The sequence below is a fragment of the Ascidia mentula genome, chromosome 8 (genome assembly GCF_947561715.1).
Source record: "Ascidia mentula chromosome 8, kaAscMent1.1, whole genome shotgun sequence".
Classification (NCBI taxonomy): domain Eukaryota; kingdom Metazoa; phylum Chordata; class Ascidiacea; order Phlebobranchia; family Ascidiidae; genus Ascidia; species Ascidia mentula.
Window position 1 is genome coordinate 16,753,288 of NC_138573.1, and position 22,179 is coordinate 16,775,466.

General features: G+C 39.6%; 2 protein-coding genes across 5 annotated transcripts; one reads left to right on the top strand and one right to left on the bottom strand.

Moving 5' to 3' along the window:
* Nucleotides 1-15: 15 nt before the first annotated feature.
* Nucleotides 16-3,168, bottom strand: LOC145910564 (chitobiosyldiphosphodolichol beta-mannosyltransferase-like). 2 transcript variants are annotated; one of them, XM_082997740.1, is made up of 11 exons: nucleotides 2,835-3,168; nucleotides 2,338-2,522; nucleotides 2,061-2,209; nucleotides 1,899-1,988; nucleotides 1,766-1,832; nucleotides 1,550-1,703; nucleotides 1,427-1,465; nucleotides 1,208-1,270; nucleotides 1,029-1,139; nucleotides 625-739; nucleotides 16-472 (listed from the first exon to the last, which is right to left on the bottom strand). In XM_082997740.1, exons 1-11 carry the CDS (start codon nucleotides 3,073-3,075, stop codon nucleotides 271-273), a joined length of 1,416 nt encoding a protein of 471 aa, XP_082853866.1. In that variant the 5' UTR covers nucleotides 3,076-3,168; the 3' UTR covers nucleotides 16-270. The 2 variants fall into 2 exon arrangements, with proteins under 2 accessions (XP_082853866.1, XP_082853867.1); XM_082997741.1 differs by lacking the exon at nucleotides 16-472 and having other exon boundaries at nucleotides 685-805.
* A 2,073-nt stretch (nucleotides 3,169-5,241) lies between these two features.
* Nucleotides 5,242-21,642, top strand: LOC145910563 (uncharacterized). Of its 3 annotated transcripts, none has more exons than XM_082997737.1 (12): nucleotides 5,242-5,491; nucleotides 10,750-10,851; nucleotides 11,230-11,349; nucleotides 11,727-12,014; nucleotides 12,311-12,451; nucleotides 18,546-18,683; nucleotides 18,969-19,119; nucleotides 19,469-19,624; nucleotides 19,911-19,933; nucleotides 20,162-20,315; nucleotides 20,511-20,593; nucleotides 20,868-21,642. In XM_082997737.1, exons 1-12 carry the CDS (start codon nucleotides 5,437-5,439, stop codon nucleotides 21,053-21,055), a joined length of 1,599 nt encoding a protein of 532 aa, XP_082853863.1. In that variant the 5' UTR covers nucleotides 5,242-5,436; the 3' UTR covers nucleotides 21,056-21,642. The 3 variants fall into 3 exon arrangements, with proteins under 3 accessions (XP_082853863.1, XP_082853865.1, XP_082853864.1); XM_082997739.1 differs by having other exon boundaries at nucleotides 19,469-19,612; XM_082997738.1 differs by having other exon boundaries at nucleotides 12,314-12,451.
* Nucleotides 21,643-22,179: the final 537 nt, after the last annotated feature.

The window sequence follows — 22,179 nt, forward strand, 5'->3', positions numbered from 1 at the left end:
TATTGTCATTAAATCCAGTAAAATGTTTATTCTGAAAAGGAAAGCCAAATTGCACACAATTAAGACTGCATACAACCGTTTGCAATAACTAATAAACATTAGCAACAATAACTATATTTGACCAAAACACATTTCTTAGCATGCCTTATGAGCTGAATTTTAGGTAAATTACAAAAAATAAATTGTCTGATATATTCTGTTGTATGTCAGGCACCAACACAGATATTTCCCCAAACATTACAATCACAATAATTTTGATACAAACAAACATCATTTAAACATGGGTAACACTATCTCCTCCCATGCAATATCCCAAGTTCTTTCACGAAACGTTTCAATATTATTTCGAAACTCAAATAATGTTTTTTGATAGTGTGGAAAGTTCGTGAAGGCTTGTTGAAACTGCTCACATAACTCTTTTGAAGTCTCAAAAACAAATCCATTGACGTTCTTTTGCACAAGTTCATCAAGACTAAAAATGAAACATGTACAACGTCAAACATAATTACCATTTCAAATAACAGGTTCATCACAAATCTTATTTAAAATTATCAGAAAAATGACTGCAGGTAAAAACAAAACATTACTAAACTAGCAAAGTGAGTTAATGTTTAAAGTTCTTACCAAGAGAAGTTGATTGCTGCAACTGGTAATCCGCATCCAAACATATCCACCACTTTCATCGGCAAATCCAGGCCACTAGAGGATGTATGTAGGCTTACTCCAATATCTCCGCATGCTGGTTAAAATAAACATCATACAGTGTATTCTCATCAAAACTTAGTCTGACGGCAAAATTTGTATTCTGAAACAATTAACATCAACATAGCAATTTGCCGTGATTGCTGAATATTTGATAAGAATACTATTAAATATACTGTGCATGATTGACAGCCTGCCAGTTGTTTGTTTTCTATGTACTTACATCACAAAGAATATGTCAAAGGTGTTTTTCTTATGACATTGTAATGGCACAATTTTTAACAATTTCACAAACAAGTAAGTTGTACAAAGAAATTATGGCCCACCAAGCAGAGTTGGATAATCTTCTGCCTCTAACCAGGGAGTGATGACTTGCACATGTTCCCAATGTTTAGCAGCAATAAGTTTTTGGTAGTAGGACTTGTTTGGGCCCTTACCTGAGAAAACAAAAAGTCCACAATTTGTTGAAAAAAATATAAAAGTCTGATGTAATTGACTGCTTTACCTGTGATCGCACATAAAACATTTGGCAAATTTGAATCTCCACAATCAACTACTTCTTCGTACCCTGAGAGTATTTGAATTATTGTACATATCTTTACTACACTTCACACAATTTCCATCTTTACAAAAAGTAAGATAGGGAATTTTACATAAAAGTTAGCCATGTAATATGGTTTTACTAATTTCAGGCAATAACAGCAAGATTTCACAGAAAACTCACTTTCTAAAGCATCGAGAAGGACTGAAAAGTCTTCATCATCTGCAAATAAACAATGGAGAAATTTCTTTTATCAGGTTTTCGTTTCCGTGGAAACACAGTTTTTATCCTTTAATTATATTTCACCTGTCCAACTTGTACTGCTGATAACAAGAGCTGGCCGATCTGGTTTCAATGCAAATGTGCCATCTTCACTGATAGATGTAAACCTGTTTTGTTGATCACTTTCGCCACCACTCGAAGCAAATTGTGGGTAATTCTTTTGTAATTTGACAAACAGCTGTAGAGACAGCAAGTTCTATTTACAAAAAAAGGATATTTTTATTTAATATTTTTTCATACCTCATGCTTTTCTTGGTTGTTTAGCTGCTTGAATCTGGTGCTTGGTCGATCATGCATGACCTCTGCACTAATCATGTTCTCTGTCAGACAACGAGCAAATCCAATACACAGAGTAAAAAAACCTGCACCTTACCATATGTGCCATCTTTTTTGTAGGTCAAGTTTCATTGCATTTGTCACACACAGGTTTCCAGTTGACAACTGACCAAAAATCTCCTCATACCTCAAAAAAATGTATTTATATGAAATATTTTACAAGATGAATGCTAAACAATCCAAAAAAAATCACGGATACCTTTTAGCTATTTTGACGAGTGGATGGGAACTTTTTAGGGACAATGCAAGAATGGAATATCCATAGTTGTGCCAGTCAACAATGAACTTGCTTCCATTAAAAATGCTCAACACCAGGCAAACGGCTAGAGTTGGAATACAAGGTGGATTCTGAATGACACAATACAAATTTTAAAGTGATTTAATTGCTGGAACCAACTTAAACAAAATAGTCAAAATAATGGTATATATCATTACTTTTATTACTGGTCAAGCAGAGTATTTAATGGAAACTAAACCTGGACAAGGATAAACTCTGATGCATCAACAGACCAAACCAAAGTCCACAAAAGATTAAGTGCTTGATACACGACTTTCAGAATGTACGACAAAATTCTTGGAATGCTTTTTAATTGTGGACAAGGTGTCAGTGATGTCACGGTTATTCTGTTGGAATCCAAAATTTGCTGATGAGGTGTGGATTCTTGAAATGAAAATGAAGTATATACTTAATTTAGTAGTGAGATGAATACTTGTCTTATGCATAGCTGGCATAGTATGATAGACAACAAGGTTGCATATCATGAAAAAAAATTATTTGACTGTTGCAGTGGTTTTTTGAAGGTATATGAAGTAACTCTTTGGACTTCTGGTATACAGCTGAAAATTACATTTTCTAACATAACAGAATGAATGAAAAAGATTAGCATTGTTAACAGTTTCCTGCATTTTACTACACCAAATCAAATCATTCTATATTGAATGGTTACAATTTAAATATAAGATAAGAGCCTACCACAGTATCCAACCAAGTTGACTTGGAATCCATGTTGGGCTAACGATATCGAGTGGTATGACATTCTTGGACTTCTACCGACATCACCAAGCACCACAACACTTACTTTACGGGATTTAATTTTGTGAACCCACAGCCGACGAATTGCAGTGCAAACAAATAACACCAGAATGCCACGGAAAAATAAACTTACTGGAGTTAAGATCCAGTAGTTTACGAACATTAACAGATGATCATTCATGCCTTACTGTTTTTGAAAAGCCACATGCCAAGTCACTTAAAGAACAAATCGTGTACGAATTCACAAATGCGTTTTTTATCACAAACTTGTTAAAACCAGTTGTAAAACATAAATTTGCTATTTTACTTTTTGTTTAGTTCGTTAATGCCGCGTAACCTATTACTCAAGCGTGACGAGATCATTTTTGATGTTAAGATTTCTATAAAATCCCCCCAAAAAATTCTACTCCCAATATGATCCAAAAATTACATCTCGAATCTGCACACATATTTTTCTCTCATAAGCGATGTCCTTAACAAGTGTATCAGTATTATAAAAAAGGGCAAGAATATGAAAGAATGCGGCCAAGAATACACCACAGGCAATTTTTACCGACCGATACGAGACGCAACATAAGAATGTCCATATACATGAGCTATAATAACAGAAAAACTGAGTATTTCTTTTAATTTTTGTTTCAACAATAGACTTTTGTCTTGTTTTGCATTTTTTTAGTGTAATAGCAAATTGCACAATTGTCATTAGAAAATTTTCGCAGATTTCGCAGAACAAGTTTATACCATGATTAGATTTAGCCACAAGAGGGTAGCAATGAGCAATCGCACTGTGGTTCGTCTCGAACCATGGCTGGCAAATACTTCATAATATTGTTTTGCTGTGGCTGCTTGTTGTAATTGCAAGGAATCTCTTCTTCTGGCACAATTAAACAAGCACATTTCTTCACCGACATTTCGCTCACTATCCAACTAGGTATCGTGGACAGTAGGCAAAACGTTGGTAAATGAAGGTGTATATTTAATTGTGCCAGCAGGACAGATTCCTTGCAAAAACGTGTCCGCACTGGTACCTGCTCCTCAATGACATTTTGTAGTTATGAACACACACATGTACGCCTGATCTGTACATCTGCCGCTCCGCTGCGCGCACCAACAAAGATAATACCACAAAATTATATCCTCTGCGATGACTGGGCCTTCCTTTTTTCCTGTGCCTTGTTTATAAAACGGCGCCGTCGGTGCAGACGATTCAGAGGAAGAAAGCTTTGGTCTGGTGTTTGGACCCGAACTTGAGTCGAGTTCTTTATTGCCGCTTGCCAAAGAAAGGAGAGTTCGAGATTGTGCCAAATTGCAGCGCCGCTATTCAGTGTCGGTGATCACCCTATAATTGCCCGCCGCGCAGCTGGAAAATCTTGTTGACTCAGTTGCAGGTTTGTCTTTTCACTGAAGGGGAGGGGGACGGCACGTCTGGTCGCTTGATCGGTCTTTTGTGTTTCTTGAGACGTTGGAAAGACAGACGTTGCACAAGTGACGACAGTTGGAGTTGGCGGTGATTGGGGTTTACTTAGTACAGATAGGATCCAAACATACAGTTTTAATTGGAGTTTGGTTTAAGAAGATTGGCTTATATTTCTTATTTGTATAGTAGACGAAGGTATAAGAAGCAAACCTTATAGTGATCAGATACTTGTTCTTCATATATAGTTACATTCATATAAGGCTGATTAACTGCACTAACGCCAACAATAATACAACTCTTGAAAAACTTTTTCAACAACCAGAAACTCCAGTCGGCGAGCAAGTTTTAGAAGACAAGCACGAACCGGCAAAAGCCGTAAATGTCTGAAGTTTCTTAAGATTTATTGCCCCGTTGTATTTTCCTCGTCGGTGTAAATACGGTGTTGCACTTGGTTGCCAGGTTGCTGGTTACTTGGAAGTCAGATACAGACAGAGTTTTAACTGAGAGAAAGATAAACTGTAGCTGTGCGCTTTTCCTCAATTACACGGCTTTGCGCTAATTGACGAGTTGGTCGGCGACAGGATATTGTCTGGCTCCTGATCGCTGATTAACAAACTCTTACGCGTGAAGCGCTTTAGGCGTAAAGGCCTCAATAAAACGAAATTACCCTGCTGCATTGCTTTAAAGAACCGCTTTATTTTGACTGATATACTTGTTTGTGAATAGTTAAGTGTGTCATTTACCAATAGATAACGCAAATATGCAATGGGTTATTTAAAATCCGTTAGTTCTGTGTATTCTCCTCATAATATTGTGTTTGCCGTATCAACGGAAATTATAGCTTGTTACGTAATTGGAAGCTGGATAGTGACGTTAATTTACTAAAGCTCCCATTCCACATTACCTTAAACATTCTTATTTGTGAAGGTGACTTTCCGATGCATTGTAGAGGTTTCGCATTTCATTAATTCCGCTGGATTACAAATCTCCTGGGTGCCACCACCGATCCGACTTTGTGGTTCTATTTGTGTTTTGAATCCTCATCGATTCCAGTGAAATACAAGCATCGATCGGTCCAAGCAATTTCCAACGACAGACAAACCCAGGTCGACAGAAGGTGGAAACATGCTTCGTTGGCTCGTCCCCATCCTGGTTCTGTTGGAGTTGGTTTATTGTCAAGGTGGGTCATAGTTGTAAAACAGAAAGCATACCGCGATAATGTTTGGAAATACGGGAAACGAAATCCACATCAACCTATAAAGATGAATACATTGCATTAACTGTTTTTTATGTGAATAAGCTGCAAAATGATTTTCGCTCCCCAAAGGCAAATGTGTGGATAAACATGCACATTGTGCAATATGCATTGCGAGAATCCTCCCATACGCACAATGTTGCTGTTAAACAGCGCAACTCGCTGGTGACATCTTGGAGTGAATAAACAAACAAGTTTTACGTTCCCTAATACGGGACTTTTGGTATAAATGGATAATAACGCAGGCGAAAAATTCCCAACGAGCATCTCGAAATTGTGTGGTAAGAGATGCGCATGCGTATGACGTAATGGTCGATTTGCTATAAGTCCGCTAATGAATATTTTATCTTTATTGCAACTTTTCTTACACAACCGTTAAACCCGTATTGCCTAAATTGCCCATGCATGATGGATACAGTCGTTTTGCACATGAGTCGCCTGCTGCCTAATCGTCAAAACCGCTAAGTTTGCCGACAAAGCTGTTGAATATTTCCACAAACAGAAGGCGATCTACATTTTTCAACGCGGTAGCTCAATCGCAAATAAGCGCCACAGACTTTTAGGAGATCAGGAAGATTAGAATCTCGTTGGTGTTGTTTGGCGGCAATGCGATGCATATTTCGTTTTAGAGAAATGACGGACATATTTGAAATTGTTTATTCTTCAAAATAGCCGTTTGCTTGATTTGAAGTCATGTTAAAAGTAATTTTATTGATACAAAAACTGCCACTACTATTTAGCAATGTCATGCTCAGCTTTTGTTAAACACGAATAACTGTCATGACGTCGCGAGTTTTTTTCCCAACAAAATCCATGCAGCAGCAACCCACATAAGGGTTGTCAAAGAAACATTGTGTAAATTTGACTTTCATTGCACGAATCTTGTAATGTGGCCGCGGTTTTGGCGTCAGTAACAAACTGGCAAACACTTCCCGTGTATTTGTGCTTGGATGTGACGTACGAGACCCCTGTTTGGCGTCGTCGGTCTCTTCGAAACGTTTGCACAAAGTCTGTGTCAAAATATGGGCTGTAACTTCTTTACCGACTCAGAGAGCTTTACACAAAATTTTAAACACCTTTTCGATTACTTTAGAGGGCACTGTGCGTTTTGTTGCGATTACAACACGTCAGCAATCAGCAAAAACATCTATTTTAGGGTGATAATGTGATTGCGACAAAGGTTTTTGAAACCTATTTAAGAACTACAAGAAAAACATAAACAATAACTTGAAACGGTCATGGCGGAATTGACGCACTTGTACGGCCGAACAATGAATGACCATAGTTAAATATATTTCGTTTGAGAAGTTGCACAGTAAAATGTCAGCCTTGTTTGATTTGCGGGCAAGGCGCCATCCAATCTTTTCTGCGACATTTCTTGCACCTGTGCTGACTGTGAAGCGTCTGGATGATCCTGGGGTGACACCCAAACTGTTGAAATCCCGCCGGTCAAAAAGCTAATGGGTTTTGATGACGTTTTGACTCATTCTGCCAAAGTTGGTGAGCAAACAGAGTGGAGTTCGGCCAGGAAATTTGGGCAAACAATTCGCGTTCGAGTCATGTTGGATTCATTGACTTGAACGTTGAACGAAACAACTTAAGTTTGGGTAAAGTTGATTTTAGGTGGTCAAGTTTCGGGGAGAAATCTACACCTCAGGTTAATGCGTTTAGTGACAACGGGACTTTGTCATTTATTTTTGTTGCATTTTCCCTGTGGAAACGTTATGCGTTTGCGTGTGGGTCGTGTATCGATTTTCATAAATGCAGGGTTCGCCTTTTGTTAAGTTGACAACATGCCGTATAAATGGCTACTTTTAATAAAAAATTGTGATTTTTTTTACTTTTTGCTTTGGCCATGAATCCAGAAACAAAATACTTTGGAATTTAAACAAGTCAATTTACGTGGATGTCACACAATTCACACGATTTACCACAGGGCGGCATCCTGTTGACTGAACAGGTGGTCAGAAAAGCGTTTCGGTCGCCGTCTTGGGCCCAGCTTAAAGCTCCCGGTGACGCCAGATTAGGCGCCGAGACGGACTTCATTTTGAAGTTGGTGATTTCCGAAAGTTTAACACAAACTGAAAGTGCTTTTCTCATTACCAAATCCCATTGCGAGTTCAACTAACGTTCAGACCCGGCGTGTATTTTAATTAATTGCTGCTGCGACCATCAGGATGAAATTGAAATGTTTTACCGAAGCGCTCTGATCGTTTCGCAGAACTCGTAAAGCAATAAAGTGGTTTGATCGTTCCGCAGATAATATTTTAAAATGTTGAGCTTTTATTTAGGTGGGGACAACAAGCGCTCGACTGTTGAGTAGAAACACAACCTTAGAGCGTCATAAACACCCTGGTGGTGCTTTCGCTTCTAACAACACATATGTTTGGCGGTGTATGTATGTATGCTGTATGTAAATTTACGGTGCAGTTTGTGTGGCATTTTTGCTTTCATTCTCAAACTGTCGTACAACGTACACTTTAATTTTGTAACCGGATACAAGAAATAAGTTGCAAATTGCAAAAAATTTGTCATTGGCTATGGTTTTCCAAAGTTAGTAAAAACAGTGGAAGAAGTTTTCGTGCGAGACCACATAGCAATCGTCGCCCTCAAACAAGTCCACGTCCATATGTGCTAACAATACAAGGGAACACGGTGGAAATAAGCTGACGTCGTACAACACACGTCATGTCTCAACTTCGTCTGGCTCAAGATTACAAGTGGCGAGACGAATGAATTTAATGTTTGTTCTGTGAGAGGTGGCGACACCACCGTAGACTGGAGTGCTTCCTGTTGGGCTTGCCTTGTTGCGTTGAGAGGGATGTGTAAAAATATATGTATACGTCTTACGAACTTTTGTAAACGAGTCTACGCTGAGTTTAATGTGTTTTTCTTGTACATGTCGGGTCTCGGGAATATCGGTTAGCCTGATTATTTGTCTGTTAACCATAAAGGCAACAGATATTACCAATGACGTCCAGCATCACTTTTTCCACCAAGTAATAATGAACTTCGTTGAATGACGAAGTGCCTTCTTCTAGCAAACACAAAAATCCTCTGCCTCCGTTGTGTAGTATGTACAGGAAATTACCTATGCACATAACCTCTCTTATAAAAGCATTAACAACAAGGTTAAAAGTTAAAAAAAATCTTTCCGGAACGATTGCGTTTACAGGAAAATATAATAAACCACAGTATTTTCGTATACTTGGTAGGATTTTTTGAATTATTGCATTTCTCATTCATATTTATTAAATTTCAGTTTCTCATAAGTATTTGGGAAACACTAGTCGCTGAATTCTTACTGGAACTTCATACCGCTTACTTTCAGCACTGGTTAACACATCATTATACACAGAACATCACACACAACATCTGGCTCACACTTGGCGAGGGTAGGGGTTCGGTTGTCGTCGTGACGGTGACGCCAGATTAGGCGCCGAGAATGACGTCATATTAGAATTGTTCTTGGTGCCTCAAATAATTTGTTGTGGTTTTAAAGCAACAGCAACGGACTCCAGGCAATTTGGAAATTTTTTAGGAACCGTGGGAGTTTTCCAATCTCACAGAAGTGTTTCTTAAATTCTAGTAAAGCTTAGGGTAGGTAAACCCTAAAGTGGGGAATACGCACGTCCTCAAAAAAGTTCAATAAACGCTTTGTTCAAGATTTAACGTTCACGTTGTTACGCCAGACATTGACCTGGAAAAGTTGGGAGAACTGTTTTGGTGATGGGGAAGATTTCGAAGAAAACAAACTTGGACGAACCGCCTTTTTTCGAACTAATCTCTCTTTTGGCAGATATAATACAAACGTATTGTCACTTTTAAACCGCCTGACCCTTGTCCTTAACAATTTTTACAATATAAATTCATTTCGAAATTTGTAAAAACACAATTTATAAAACTTGACCCGCAGTTACTCAATTTCCGGGTTATGTTATTTGCACAGAATTGTTTTGACAAACTTTTGCGGAAGTTGCGCGCCGAAGAAACCCCATGTGAAACAAACAGCTTTGTGTTCTTTGATTTTGAAATGACGTAAAGGAACTTCTCTGAACAATCGTGTGAACGGGCGAGAGATGAATTGATGGCAATTTACACTTATTTCCGTGTTTTCGAAAATGCCGCAGCCCCGATAAGCAACCTTTCGTCGGTGCAACGAGTTATGTCTCAACTCGCGCTTTCCTGTTTTTCTCTTGCGGTAACCTCGACTTCACATCGAACGCAGAACACCTATGCGCTGCCCGAGCGGGGAATACCCTATTTGGGGCTTTCCTGCTTGTGATGTCAAGAAGTTAAACACGTTTTGATCGGTTCGAGTTTAATAAAAATGTGTTTTTGATCGATGTTCTACCGATGAGGGAAATGGGAAAAGTGCCGACGAACCAAAACGCCCGGATTTGTGGTTCACATTAAAACAGCGGAATGTTATTTCAACCGATTCCCACATTTTTCAATCGGTCCGCGTTTGTGGGCAAGATGGCGCGACCACCCAAGAAGCGTGCACTCGATCTTGGACTCCACTCCCTTTGAAACCCGAACAAGCGATCCAGACAGACAAAACATTTGTACGTGACTTGATTTCCCGCTTTCCAGGACATTACCCTCGTTTTGAACTTGCGCCCAAAATGTGGTTTTGCCGACAGGAAATGTTGGCTTGTCAAGCGGCGAATTCGGTCTTTCCGCGTCAAGCAAACAACGAGCTGACTTTTGTATTGACATTGGCCAAAAACGCAAAGGTTTTGCCTTTTTAAACCGCACAAAGCACCTTGGCTTGCTCTTATCAAAGGCGTTTAAATGTAGCTTGTTTCTGACTTATTGTAAAAGCGGCAACGGCACGAAAACATGTTTTTCACTAAAAACATAAATATATGCATTAAACCAGTGCTCCTTAACCTTTTTCCAGTTCTCTGATACTCAAGTTTTCCTTCACCCAAATGTTGCACAATGAACTTCAGTTTTTCAAACCGTTTTGTAAGTGGTGTCAAAGAGTGCAAACAACAATTGCCGCATAAAATACAAGCACATATCATGGTAATACGACGGTATGACTCCCAAATATTTGTTCTCCATTATTCTTTCACCACCACTCAATTTTTATCATGAAACACTGCACTAAACTGTCGGGAAATTCGCAAAGTTGAACCGGATTGTTTGTGAAATATATTTTGTTTATGTTTTAGATGCAGGTTGTCCGTTTCACCCTTGTACCCCCGAACAACTGGGATGTCCATCAAGTCGACTTCTGATGAACAAGAGGGGTTGTCTTCTGTGCAGATGCGAAGGTAAGGATCCTGAATAATATCAACCAACAGTATTAGTCTTTAATGTTGGTCTGTTTTTCCTATTTATTCTCTTCAAGGACTCACTTGAATATGGCAGCATCAGTAACAGTCTTGATTTTTATGTAAACAAGCATAAATGCCTGGTTTTTCAATGTATTTTGGCACCTGTTAAACATATATCCACTCGGTTTATTAACTATTCATAGATTAAGCTCCTAAAAGTCTTGTAGGATCGTTGTAAATCTCATTGGTGACCTAACATTGTCCCTTAAAAATTCCGAAATATTTGGTCTTCTAAAATATAACTTTAAAATTTTTTTTAAAAATACAATGGATGAACTTTGCGCATGCAGTTCGTGATTTAACGAAATCTTACAGAAACGACATTGCAAAATCGTCCTTGTAGCCTGCATGGTTGCACTGTTAAACTTCTCAATTGCAACGGCACCTTGCGGAAAGATGAAAAGGGATGCGATCTGTGTGAATGCTCAAACCCAGGTAGATAAAGGTTTTCCTTCAGCATTTTTAACGTTTTAATTGCCATTTTTTACTGATGTTACATGTGTCGTGAATGAAGGTGGTTGACACATAGGGTGGGTACAAAAGAAAATCCGGGAACTGTTTTTCAAGTAAAAAAATCCTCATTCGTTTTGTGTTTCTTTGTTTTTTGTCTTGATGGTAAATTACGGGCCCAGATTTGACCAAATACGTAAAATGACCGACGCTGGCTTGCCTGACAGTTGTTTGATTTTGGTAAAAATTTGTCTTAGGGCAATAACAAACTCATAACTATTTATTTGCTGTTTTTTTCTTAACACTGAAATACTACAAATGACAAGATTGTCAGCTTACTCCCGTCCATTTTTACCTAAAAGAAGCCAACGAAGCAAACGTCACGGTGTCGACGATGCAACGAAACCCCATGATGGACATACTGGATCCAAGCCAAGTGGGCACCGGCGACCTTTTCGAGTCCACGTGCCCCCCTCTCAACCCTCCCTGCACTCTTGAATGCAAACGGGCGGTGGATCCCCGGACTCGATGCGAGGAATGTCGGTGTGCGGAGATTACAAGTGGTGGTGGTGGGGGTCTTGGTTTAAACATGGGGATTCTCGATGGAGTGAGAGAGGATGTAGATACGAACCACACTGCCTTGGAAACACGTAATTTTTTAACTTTTTAGGTTGTTTGTGATTGAAACGATCTTTGTTTGGCTTTTTCTTGGTTGAACAACGTAGTGATCTTAAATTAGACTCAAAGCTTATTTCGGTGCTTATCCATGTAGCCTTTGTGAGGATAGTGCACTCATAAACCTACACAGGCATAAACAACAGCTCAAAAAACACACACGAATTGAACTTAAAAGTTGTTTCTTTTGAGAAACGCAATAAATATTCGTCTGTCATAGCGAATAGTGACATACGTACGTCTTGATGAAAGGCTATATTTCTGCCGACAGAAGACCCCTGCCCAGACCCAATGGAGATGGTTGAGTCGGAAAGCAGTATGGTTTTGGGAAGAAACGGAAGGCGAAAATCGAAATACAAACTACAGTTGAAGAAACTCAAGAAAGGTTTCAAACCTGGAAAGACTTATAAAAGTAAGCGGGTGTATTCTGCCTTTTTTAATGAATAACTTGGAAATTGTGGTAGTTAATGTTCAGGTTTTCCAGCCAAGACAATAATTTTGACTCATTTAGCAAAACATTAGCTTGTTTATGTACTTTTTGACATGCGATTCAAAAGAATAGTTTTATACAAATAAAATTCTTAACTTAAATTTTCCATTTGGAATTAAAGCCGAAAAACCTGAAGATTTGTTTGCGTCATTGAGTCCGATAAACTCATTCGTTCTGCAAATTCCCAAGCAATCTCTTTGGTTAAAAATGACGTAAAAAAGTGGGTCTTGATAAATTCTCAAATGGGAGAAGAATTTTTTTCCATGAACAAAATCTTTCCAATAAAACCCTCTTACCCACTTTCCACGTTCAATCCAAAATTGCTGAAAACACGGGGTCTTCGCCAAGCACGTTTTAATTACCCTCCCTATAAGCGCACTCGCATACAAAGATAAGCCAGAGACTTACAGGTAGATTACCGGCCCAGGTGCTACCGGTGCAGGTGTCGGTCGTATTGTGTGGACGTGTGACATGTGGCAGACAACTGCACGCTTCGGCGAGTAACAATTGTCACCGAGCAAAGGCGGCAATTCCCGTGTCACGTAAATGTAGGGTTTGTTGGTTAACTTGCGAGGTCTGGTGCGGAGCCTGTTGCAGATTTTCGGTGTCTCGTTTCTATTGTGGTGGCTCCGACAACTCGACTAAGCGTTAACAACGCGTTTGTGTAAATCTTTGCTTAGGATTTTAGATTTGCTCCCCATGTGTTTTCGCTTATTTTCCGTTTTAGAAGCTTGTTCCACATCGTCCGTTTGTGTTTGTGGAAATTTGCACAAAACCAAAAATTCTATCGACAGCCTCAAATATAAAGGCATGAAGAAAAAACAATTGAACTGTAAATTTAGAAGCTGCAAAGTTGTCAGGGAATTTATTGATTTGCCTAAACTTACCAAAGGAAAAAATCTTTCTCAACAGTGGAACCAGAATCCAATATTTGACATTAAGGCATCATTCGGCACTTAACCATTAAAAGTTTGCATCGCGTTGGTGGCGCAGATTCGACCTCCCCAACTTCAAGCTTACCTTGTCTTATCGTCACGTTTTGTCAAATATCGCATATCGTGATAACGACGGGTCATCAGCAATGTTTAGTTTCTTTCTGAGTTGAATGAGGGTTTGTGTCATTGGAGGTTGTGATCGTGACTATGTTGATCGCCGCCGAGTTCTAATCTACTGCGTTTACACCTGAAATAGGCAAAATCGTTGAAAAATTATCTTTTATTGGTCCGAGTTTTTTTTCGAAAACTGCATCTTTGCCTTCAAGTTAACCAAAAAGGTTTCGATAAAACGAGATTTTATTTAAAATGCCAATTACCGAGTTGCGCAATTTGCAGGTCACCCTTACTTCACGTAAACAGTAAAGTTCTCGATATTCCGCAAATCTGGACGAATCACAACTCACAATATGTGTTCTGGGTAAAACTGTTTTGTCCCGAACTTCAAACAGGAGTGTTAGACGCACTTTGGAATTGAGACTCTTAAACCGAGTCTAGAAAGCCATTAATCAAGATAAAGGCAACTCAAGGAGCAAATGATGATAGATTGTCTATCTGAAGTACCCCCCACTTCACACTATTATCTTTAATTTACACAAAGCGAACGTGGAAAGGATTCAATTTGCCTCGGATTTTGGAGGTGTTGGCATCACAACACCAAACTGACGGACGCGTGACGCATTTGTTGGTTGGCGTGATGGTGTGAGGTGTTGTCGAAACGTCTTAAATAAATAAAACATGTCTATGTTTTCTGCTCAATGGGCCAGCCTTTTGTTCTTAAAGCTGTAATATTTTGTAAATACTTGTTACGAAACAAAATTAACGGCAAAGGGTAGTGTTTCTCTTCAACCAAGCTTCAACAAATGGTGTTTTGGCAGGGTATGTGCACAGGACAAACATTTAAAACAGCTTACAGGCGCTGCACTGATGAAACCTATTAGGTTGAAACAGTGGCCCGGTCTGCAGCTCACTATAAAAAACATCATTGGCTCCATTGCTTATACAACATACAGTAGTGTCGTCGATTTTTAGGAAACCTTAGCTTGGCGTGTTGTATTCGACCCTTCTTCCACTTGGTGGATCAGGAACTGATGATATGTTGCCCAAAGCATTCAACCTACTGGAGGACTGTCTAAAATGTGTTTGTTGCGTTTTGGTTTCGCTAGTGTTTTGATACTGCTACGAAAACACTCGAACTTATCCGGTTAAAAGGACAATAATCCTAACGAAAAGTGGTAGTTGCGGAACAAAGAACACTTTTACACACTGACACGCACGAGTGGTGCGCATCGGCCCGTGACCACAAGTCACATGATGTAACGATAACCTGATCTAAGTTTATCTTTAACCGAACCCTGCACAAACAAGCTAGGGGCAAGGGTTAAATCACTATCTTCGCTTTTACCTTATAAAGACCAAAATAATTGACACTGTTGGGAGAAAGTTGCGGCGCCCACTAGCGGTTGGCGCCGTTGGGTTTCGTGCTTGGAAGTTTTGCCACTGACCGAAACGACCTTGTCGATCTTGAAATAGGCTTTGAAGTCAAAGAGAAAGTGCCGTTATTTTGTAGTGGATCTCTACCAAACAATGACTAAACCAGAGAATCACCATCGGTACATAGTTGATAATTGGCATTAAGTTGAGTAAATTTTGTTTTCGGCAACTACTGATTTAGATCCTTCAGCTGAACCAGTTGCCTTGTGGCAAAACAACATGTACTCATGATACTGGTTATATTTCTGTTGGTCTGGCCGATTTGCAAACCTTGTTCTACTTTAAATCATCTCTTTAAATTGTTTAGTTCTGGTTGGCGAACTTGTGCGGTTAATCCGTCACCCTTCGTTGCCCGCGCTAATGGGTCAGCACACAAAACATTGAATGTAATTAGGGCAAAGAATTTTGTAGAAAATCCCAGGTATCTGTGGGAAATGCAAAAAATCGTTATTTGTGTGTTTGGGTAATTGTTGTAATTCTGCCTGCAAAATACCTTGTGGTATTTTCAAAATTGACTACATGAATTAACTTATTTGCTTCGTAAGTCTGCTACAGCTGTTGTTGTTTCTTCTTCGGTTTGGTGATGACATTTGTAGCAAAATGCTTAGTTGTAAATTGGCAAGACTTGCTCATTAATTCTGTGAGAATATTACCCTTGTCAGACATTTTCTTTGTCTCTTTGAACAAGAAACTGCTTATAGTACATTAGCGAAATCGATTTTTTTAACGAATGTGCTGATATCAATTAGAGTAGTGCTTCCCAACCAGTGGGTCGCGACACATTGGTGGGTCGCGAAGCTATTTCAGGTGTGTCGCGAAGCATTTCTAAATGTTACAGTTTTCTATTAGATCACGTTTGGTCATATCTCATTGTGGGTCGCACAATAAATCTTGCATTAAAAGTGGGTCGCGAACTGAAAAAAGTTGGGAAGCACTGAATTAGAGGCTTGTTGATTTATTAACACACAATGTGGAATGGTAAAACCTAATGAACAATTTATGTACCCAAGTAATTTCTTCCGGCATAGCTTACATGGAAGCTATATACCTTACGGTTTTGTCAATACCAAAAGGCTCGTCTGGCATAATGTTTGCAAATATTATCGTTTCCGTTGCTATACATCAGCCTTCATCAGGACATGCTCTTTTCACAAAAACAGCGAATTGTAAGAGTACATCCTGAGGAGGGCTGCTGCATAGCAACCGAAATGTTAATATTAATAAATAATATTGACAGAAGAGCTTTTTTGTATTGACAATATGCCTGGCAGCATCAGCAATGATTTGTTACGGTTTAGCCTAAATCTACCTAAAAAGGATTACTCTATGTTGCTCGGGTTAAAAACTCGCACGACAAGCGGACAACCTCGCGGTTTTGAGCGACGTGAAACCCAACACCGAAAATAGAAATGCGGTTGCTTTGAAACCCGGCAGTAGACTGCCAAAATAGATTAGAGGCAGACATGGGAGTGTGGATGAAGACTGATCTTGACGATTTGCAGTGAGGGCGCCTCCCAGGGAGCGGGATCAGTCAACCGCGGCCTAAAAACGTTTAATTCTGCCGGATTTTACATCAACATGTTGGCGACAAATGGAAACTTGTGTTAAATTTCCAGCTTTGGTTTCATAATTCAAAAACTCCCATGACGTTATGTGTGGTTTGGTGTTGATTGCCGTTTGTGGTCCAATGGGAATGCAAATTCGTTCTTAGGAGTATCAGCTTTGGAATGATGCACACGGATTTACGATTGTTGAAACAGAAAATGGTTTTCCCCTAAACAGCTTCAACAAATTCAATATTTACAACCTAAACATCTCAATATTAGTTTTCGTCAAATAGCTTGGTCTGTTGTTTGACTCGTAAGAGTGTTAGTCATGTGATATGTAATATTTTATATGTGGAAGACATCAACCGGGAAAGTTATTCGATTGCGTATCTCAGTTTCTACAATTAACTTGTCATGGAAGCCGTGGGAGTACTATACGAAGTTGTTGTCAGTTTATTTTTAGACACACTTTTTAGATTTAAGTGACCGTAAAAAAGCACTTCACCTAAACGACGCCATGGCTCCTCCATAGTTAGCATCCTGTTCGAACCCCAGCAACCGCAAACATGTATTTGCAAAATGAAAAGCGTGAATCCCACGAAACAACATTAGTGACAGTTGAAGGATTTTGAAACGCAAAGCTTCCGAAAACATTCGGCCTAAAGGAAGTTTAATATTCCAGCCGGTTGAACCGATGTCGAGGTTGGACGGGTGCGGAGGACTACATGGAGCCCGCGACGCCACCAAACCGCCCAAACATCCGGGCCTGGCGCCGTGCGGGCCACTCCCAAGCCTGCCCGTGTCCGCAAAGGGACCGCCAACAAATTTGGCCCAAATTACCATGTTTTGCTGCACTTAATGGTACTAAGTCAGTTTTGTCAAAACACGAATAAAATGAAAACGTGACGTTCTTGAAATTCTTCAACGGAAGGCAAATAGATTCTTGGAACGCACAGTTCATCCTAATAAAGTCGGATGGAAATTGGAGCGTAGGCACACAACCGATTGAAAGATTTATAAACGTTACTTTTGCTTCTTAACCGCCATATTTGTGGGTCAGAATCTTCCAGTGCAAACGAACTCCTTTGGTTTCTATGTTGCAAGTTTTTCATCATGACAATTATGGCCCTGGGGCAGTATTCTTTGTTAATTTATTTGCTATGGGTATGGGAAACCCCGTTAACTAGCTTGTTTTTACTACGACGTTCTGCAACCACTTGCATAAATCAAAATATCTGACAAAGTGCCGTTGAAAGCACGGAAACACCACAAAAATGCCGGGTGCGCTTTATCTGCCACTTACGAGGCTCAGTTGACAAGTTGACGCTTAGACGACGTCGTCTGGCTTGGGCTTTGAAACCTGATACAGTGAGCGAGTGATTGGAGAAAGTTGTTTGCTTCCACTGCGCCTGTTAGTCTGCGCGTCCCGTCAATCTGCAGTGCGTTTTTGCAACCGCGACAAAAATATGTCTTTTTTTCGCCGGAAAGTTAGTTTTGTGAATATCGTTTTTCTCGAGGGAAGTAAGGCGCTGTTATAAATTCGTGGAATCGGGACTTCTACCTAAATTCGTCGAAAAACACTGAACGCAACGCAATATACAAACATGACCACCAGTCCCACATTAATGCCAAGTATGGTCAGCGGTACTCAAGTTCAGACTAAACAAATATGGGGGAATTCCTGAATAAACACTTATAATTGTCTTAGTACTTTGTGGTAGGTATTCAGAATGTCAAATTTACAGTCATTTCGCCCAGATAATAACTATCCGTTGCAAAAGTGCTGGACATTTTGTAAGCGCAGTTTCAAATGAACTTCTGTTATGGTTTGACATAAACAAAGCATATATGCTTTTGGCGTCAAAATATGTACAGTGCCATACTGATTGCTATCGTTGTACTTAGATCCACGAGGAATTAAAACGTAAAATCGTAGAAAAAACACAAATAAATGCAACATAAAAAAGCCCTGTTTTCTTGCAGTAATTATCAAAGGGTCGAACCGCAATCCATTCAAGGCATTTTTGTTGGATCTGAAACCGGCTCCTGAGGCTGCAGCGTCAGTAACGAGAGGAAGGAAACGCAAAGCCAACCGGGGCGGGGTCGCAACTGAGACAACTGGTATGATTTTAAGTTGCCCTTCGATGTCATCAAAAAGCGAAATAATTCTGAAAGTCGAGAAATTGAATCTTAAAACCAACGATAGTCGAACCTATATGACCTCATAATCGATATACAATAACAGGGTGACTGATATCTCCAGTATCTGAAATTCGTTGTTTGACCGATCCAGCCTGAAATTGCGCAATTGACTGAGCTTCAAAAAAAACGCATGTTACACCCTGAAAATTGCCGTTAGAAGTCGCAATCCCACGCAACAAACATATCGTTTTTTTTCTTTTGCAGCGGCAAATTGTGGCGTCGGGGTTTTCAATAGCTCCAATGTTGTTCGAGTGGCAATGGATTGTCCAACTGCGGCGATAGAAGGAAACACTTCAAACAAAACGAAAACCATTGTGAAGTGGACAGCTCCCCCTTGTGGCTGTGTTCATATAAGGTATGTGTAATGTTAACTTGCGATTACTAGGACAGGGGTTTGTAGTAAACAAGGTATATAGTTGCAAAAACCCTACTAGGCCAATAGCTCTTGTTTATTAAATGTGCAAAATTATAAATTTTTCGCCGCGATTATGTCTTGGTTGCTGGATGGTGAACCGTTGGCACAACAATTAACCCATACAGTAAATAACAAATTTATGATTATGTTGCGCGACTTTTTATATTTGGCACCACAGCAGATAAAAACAACTGACTCGATTGACGGAAAACAGCAGTTTAACGTCACTGCATAAAAAAGTACTATATTTTTCAATAAACTTAATACTGGATTACCTCATTCATGTTAGGGCCGCTGTGGTCGATTACACCGATCGAGTGGTTTATATGGACGACGTCACAGCGTCACCTAGCGGACGACGCGGATCTGCACAAGGGGGCAAAGTCAACAAAGCGTTGTGGAAAACCGTATGCAGCAAAAAGAAATCACGGAGGTTGAGTAAAAGGTTTCGGAAAACATGTGTTTTTTGTTGTCGTCGTTACTTTTTCAAATTCTGATTAGCAACGACAAGGGTCGCGAGTTCAAACCTCAGCGGAAGCGTAACTTTCGTGTAATGCTCAGAATTGCTTGCTGACGTATTACTGTTACCTTAAAAGTGTCAACTAATAAAGAATATGTTACAACAAAATATATTTGCGGTTTAAAGTAATTTTATTTTGCACCCACCAATTTTTCAAATAATACCATTGATGTTCCTTCTTGAATTTCTTGACACTTACTTTATATTTTAGGCCCCCGGGACCAAAGGTCAAAGGTAAATTGCACCGATTTGTATTTGTTGCTTTGTGAACTTTCTATGTAAAAAGGTCTGTTCTGTGACAAATACTAGCTGATTTGGGCAAAAGTACGGTTTATTCGTCCACTACCACCAGCACGGCATGATAACTTAATGTATTTAATATAAATATAACTAAAAACATGTAAGACATGTGCTGGGAATTAATTTTAATGAATTCTGCAGTTACTTTTTTTCGAATCGCAGGCCCACCAAGAAAAACTAAAGGTCTAAAGGTGGTCGGTGAATGTTGTCGAGCGGCCATAATATACGGTACTATATCGAAAAAAAGGAAAGCAGCCACTGACGGATGTGAACAGCAGGCTACCTTGTTTACAATGGGTCGATTCCGTTACAACAGGTAATATAAAATTATTATGGATAGAACCTTTGCCAAGCGGAACGTCTAATTTTCAAACTATAGGCAAGATGGATATATTTAAATTGTTTGAATATTTTCGGCTATGGCAAAATTCTCTGTCGAAAATACCCAAACCACAGGACCTGTATTTCGTGTTGGGATAATATGAAATGTTTGTTGGTATTTTCGTTACAGATACAAAGTACTTCAACGAACTTGCAAGACTTCGTACAGACAATGCTGCGAAAGCTTTATCTTTATACATGGGCAACCTAACGGTGAGTTGCAGTGGTGTGCTGTAATTTGTTGTAAGGCACATGTTTAATGGGTAGTAGTCACTAACAGCGGTGAAAATAAGCCGGAACGCCGTTTCAGTAAGAATCCAACAGCTGGTGTGCCACAGATCAGTAATTTTATTCACGTGTTTGAGAAATCTGACCTCGTATACGAAAAAAACAATTGCTTGTTTGTTTCCTGCAAATTCAATCAATCCGACAAGAATTTTTCTAATGTGTTTCCGGTTGTCATCATATCGTCACTTTATTTTCGTAGTTGGAAAACCTCCAAAAGACCGTTCAGGATCCACTCGTAAGATATCTGTGCCCATTTACAACCTTATCTTACAAATGCTGGAATCAGCCCACAGGCCAGATGAGAAGTCAAAAACGCATCGAAATAACGCAAGAATGCAACGGATACGAGGAGGGGGGAGTGGAAACCGCGGGTCTGCCAGCACGTAAAAAATTCGAAATGTTCGGCTGCAAAATCTTGGAAAGGGAGCACAGCGTTTAAAAAACGTTTTGTTTTGCATTTCACATTGTTGTTTGTGTTTATACGCAGCGCCATGCTTTTAAAGTTCACGGCGTATTTAACCTCCGTAGATCAGACATAGCCGACTAAGGATGAGTCACGTTTTGTGCTTTTAAAGAAAAACTTTGGCTTTTTTTTAAAGGAAAACTTCCTTAAAAAACATTTGGAACTGCAAACCCAACCACACATTGGGAATTTATTCAAGTTTCATTTCTTTTCAAGTTTTTTTTTTGCTAATTATTTTCTTTCCAATGCCAGCGCGGCTGTTGCGATTTTCTGTTGAAGCGAGCCGACAAATTGAAACAGTTGAAATGTGAGTTTTCACATGAAACATTGGCCGAAGTAGAAACTTGAGCACATTGTGGAGCTTTTTTGTGACGCGCTTAAATCCCAAATATTTTTCCTTGCTTATCCTGTGTTTTCGTGAGGTCTGTTCAACTTCTGTCCTTTTAACTTTTTGTTTATCTTTCACTGACACCTGTATATACATTTCAAAATATCGCTGCCTAAAAACAAAGTTGTCATAACATTCTGGAGCCACGAAACGATGTAGTTGTAACAAATCTGATAAGTTTCCTGAGATGCAATCCCGATTTGAGTCCCAACACGGCTTGACATTTAACACTGCACAGTTTGTGTTTGTTATCACAATCGGTGGTGGTTTTAATAAAATGTAGAAGGGGGGGTTGTTAATGGTGCGGGTTGCACACGTCCATACCCAAGCATGAGACACGAGTAAAACAACAAAATAAAAACGTTCATCAAACAAAACCAAACCATTGCGGATTGCAAAATTTACAGGGCAGTTAGTGACTCCACACGCTCACAAGCGGTGGGAAACTTTATTATTAATTGGTTGGGGGCGCATTTGTACCTTGCAGTTTAAGGGGTGATTTCGTGGGTAAGTGGGGGTTACTCTTCGAGGGGCGCGGGTGCCAATTAAAAAAGTATTCAAATTTTAATAAAAACGCGGCGGCAAAGATCAAGCTACAGGGGAGTGGTACCACTCGTATGGGGAAAGGGGGGTAAAGACGTTTGAAAAGCAAAGCAACGT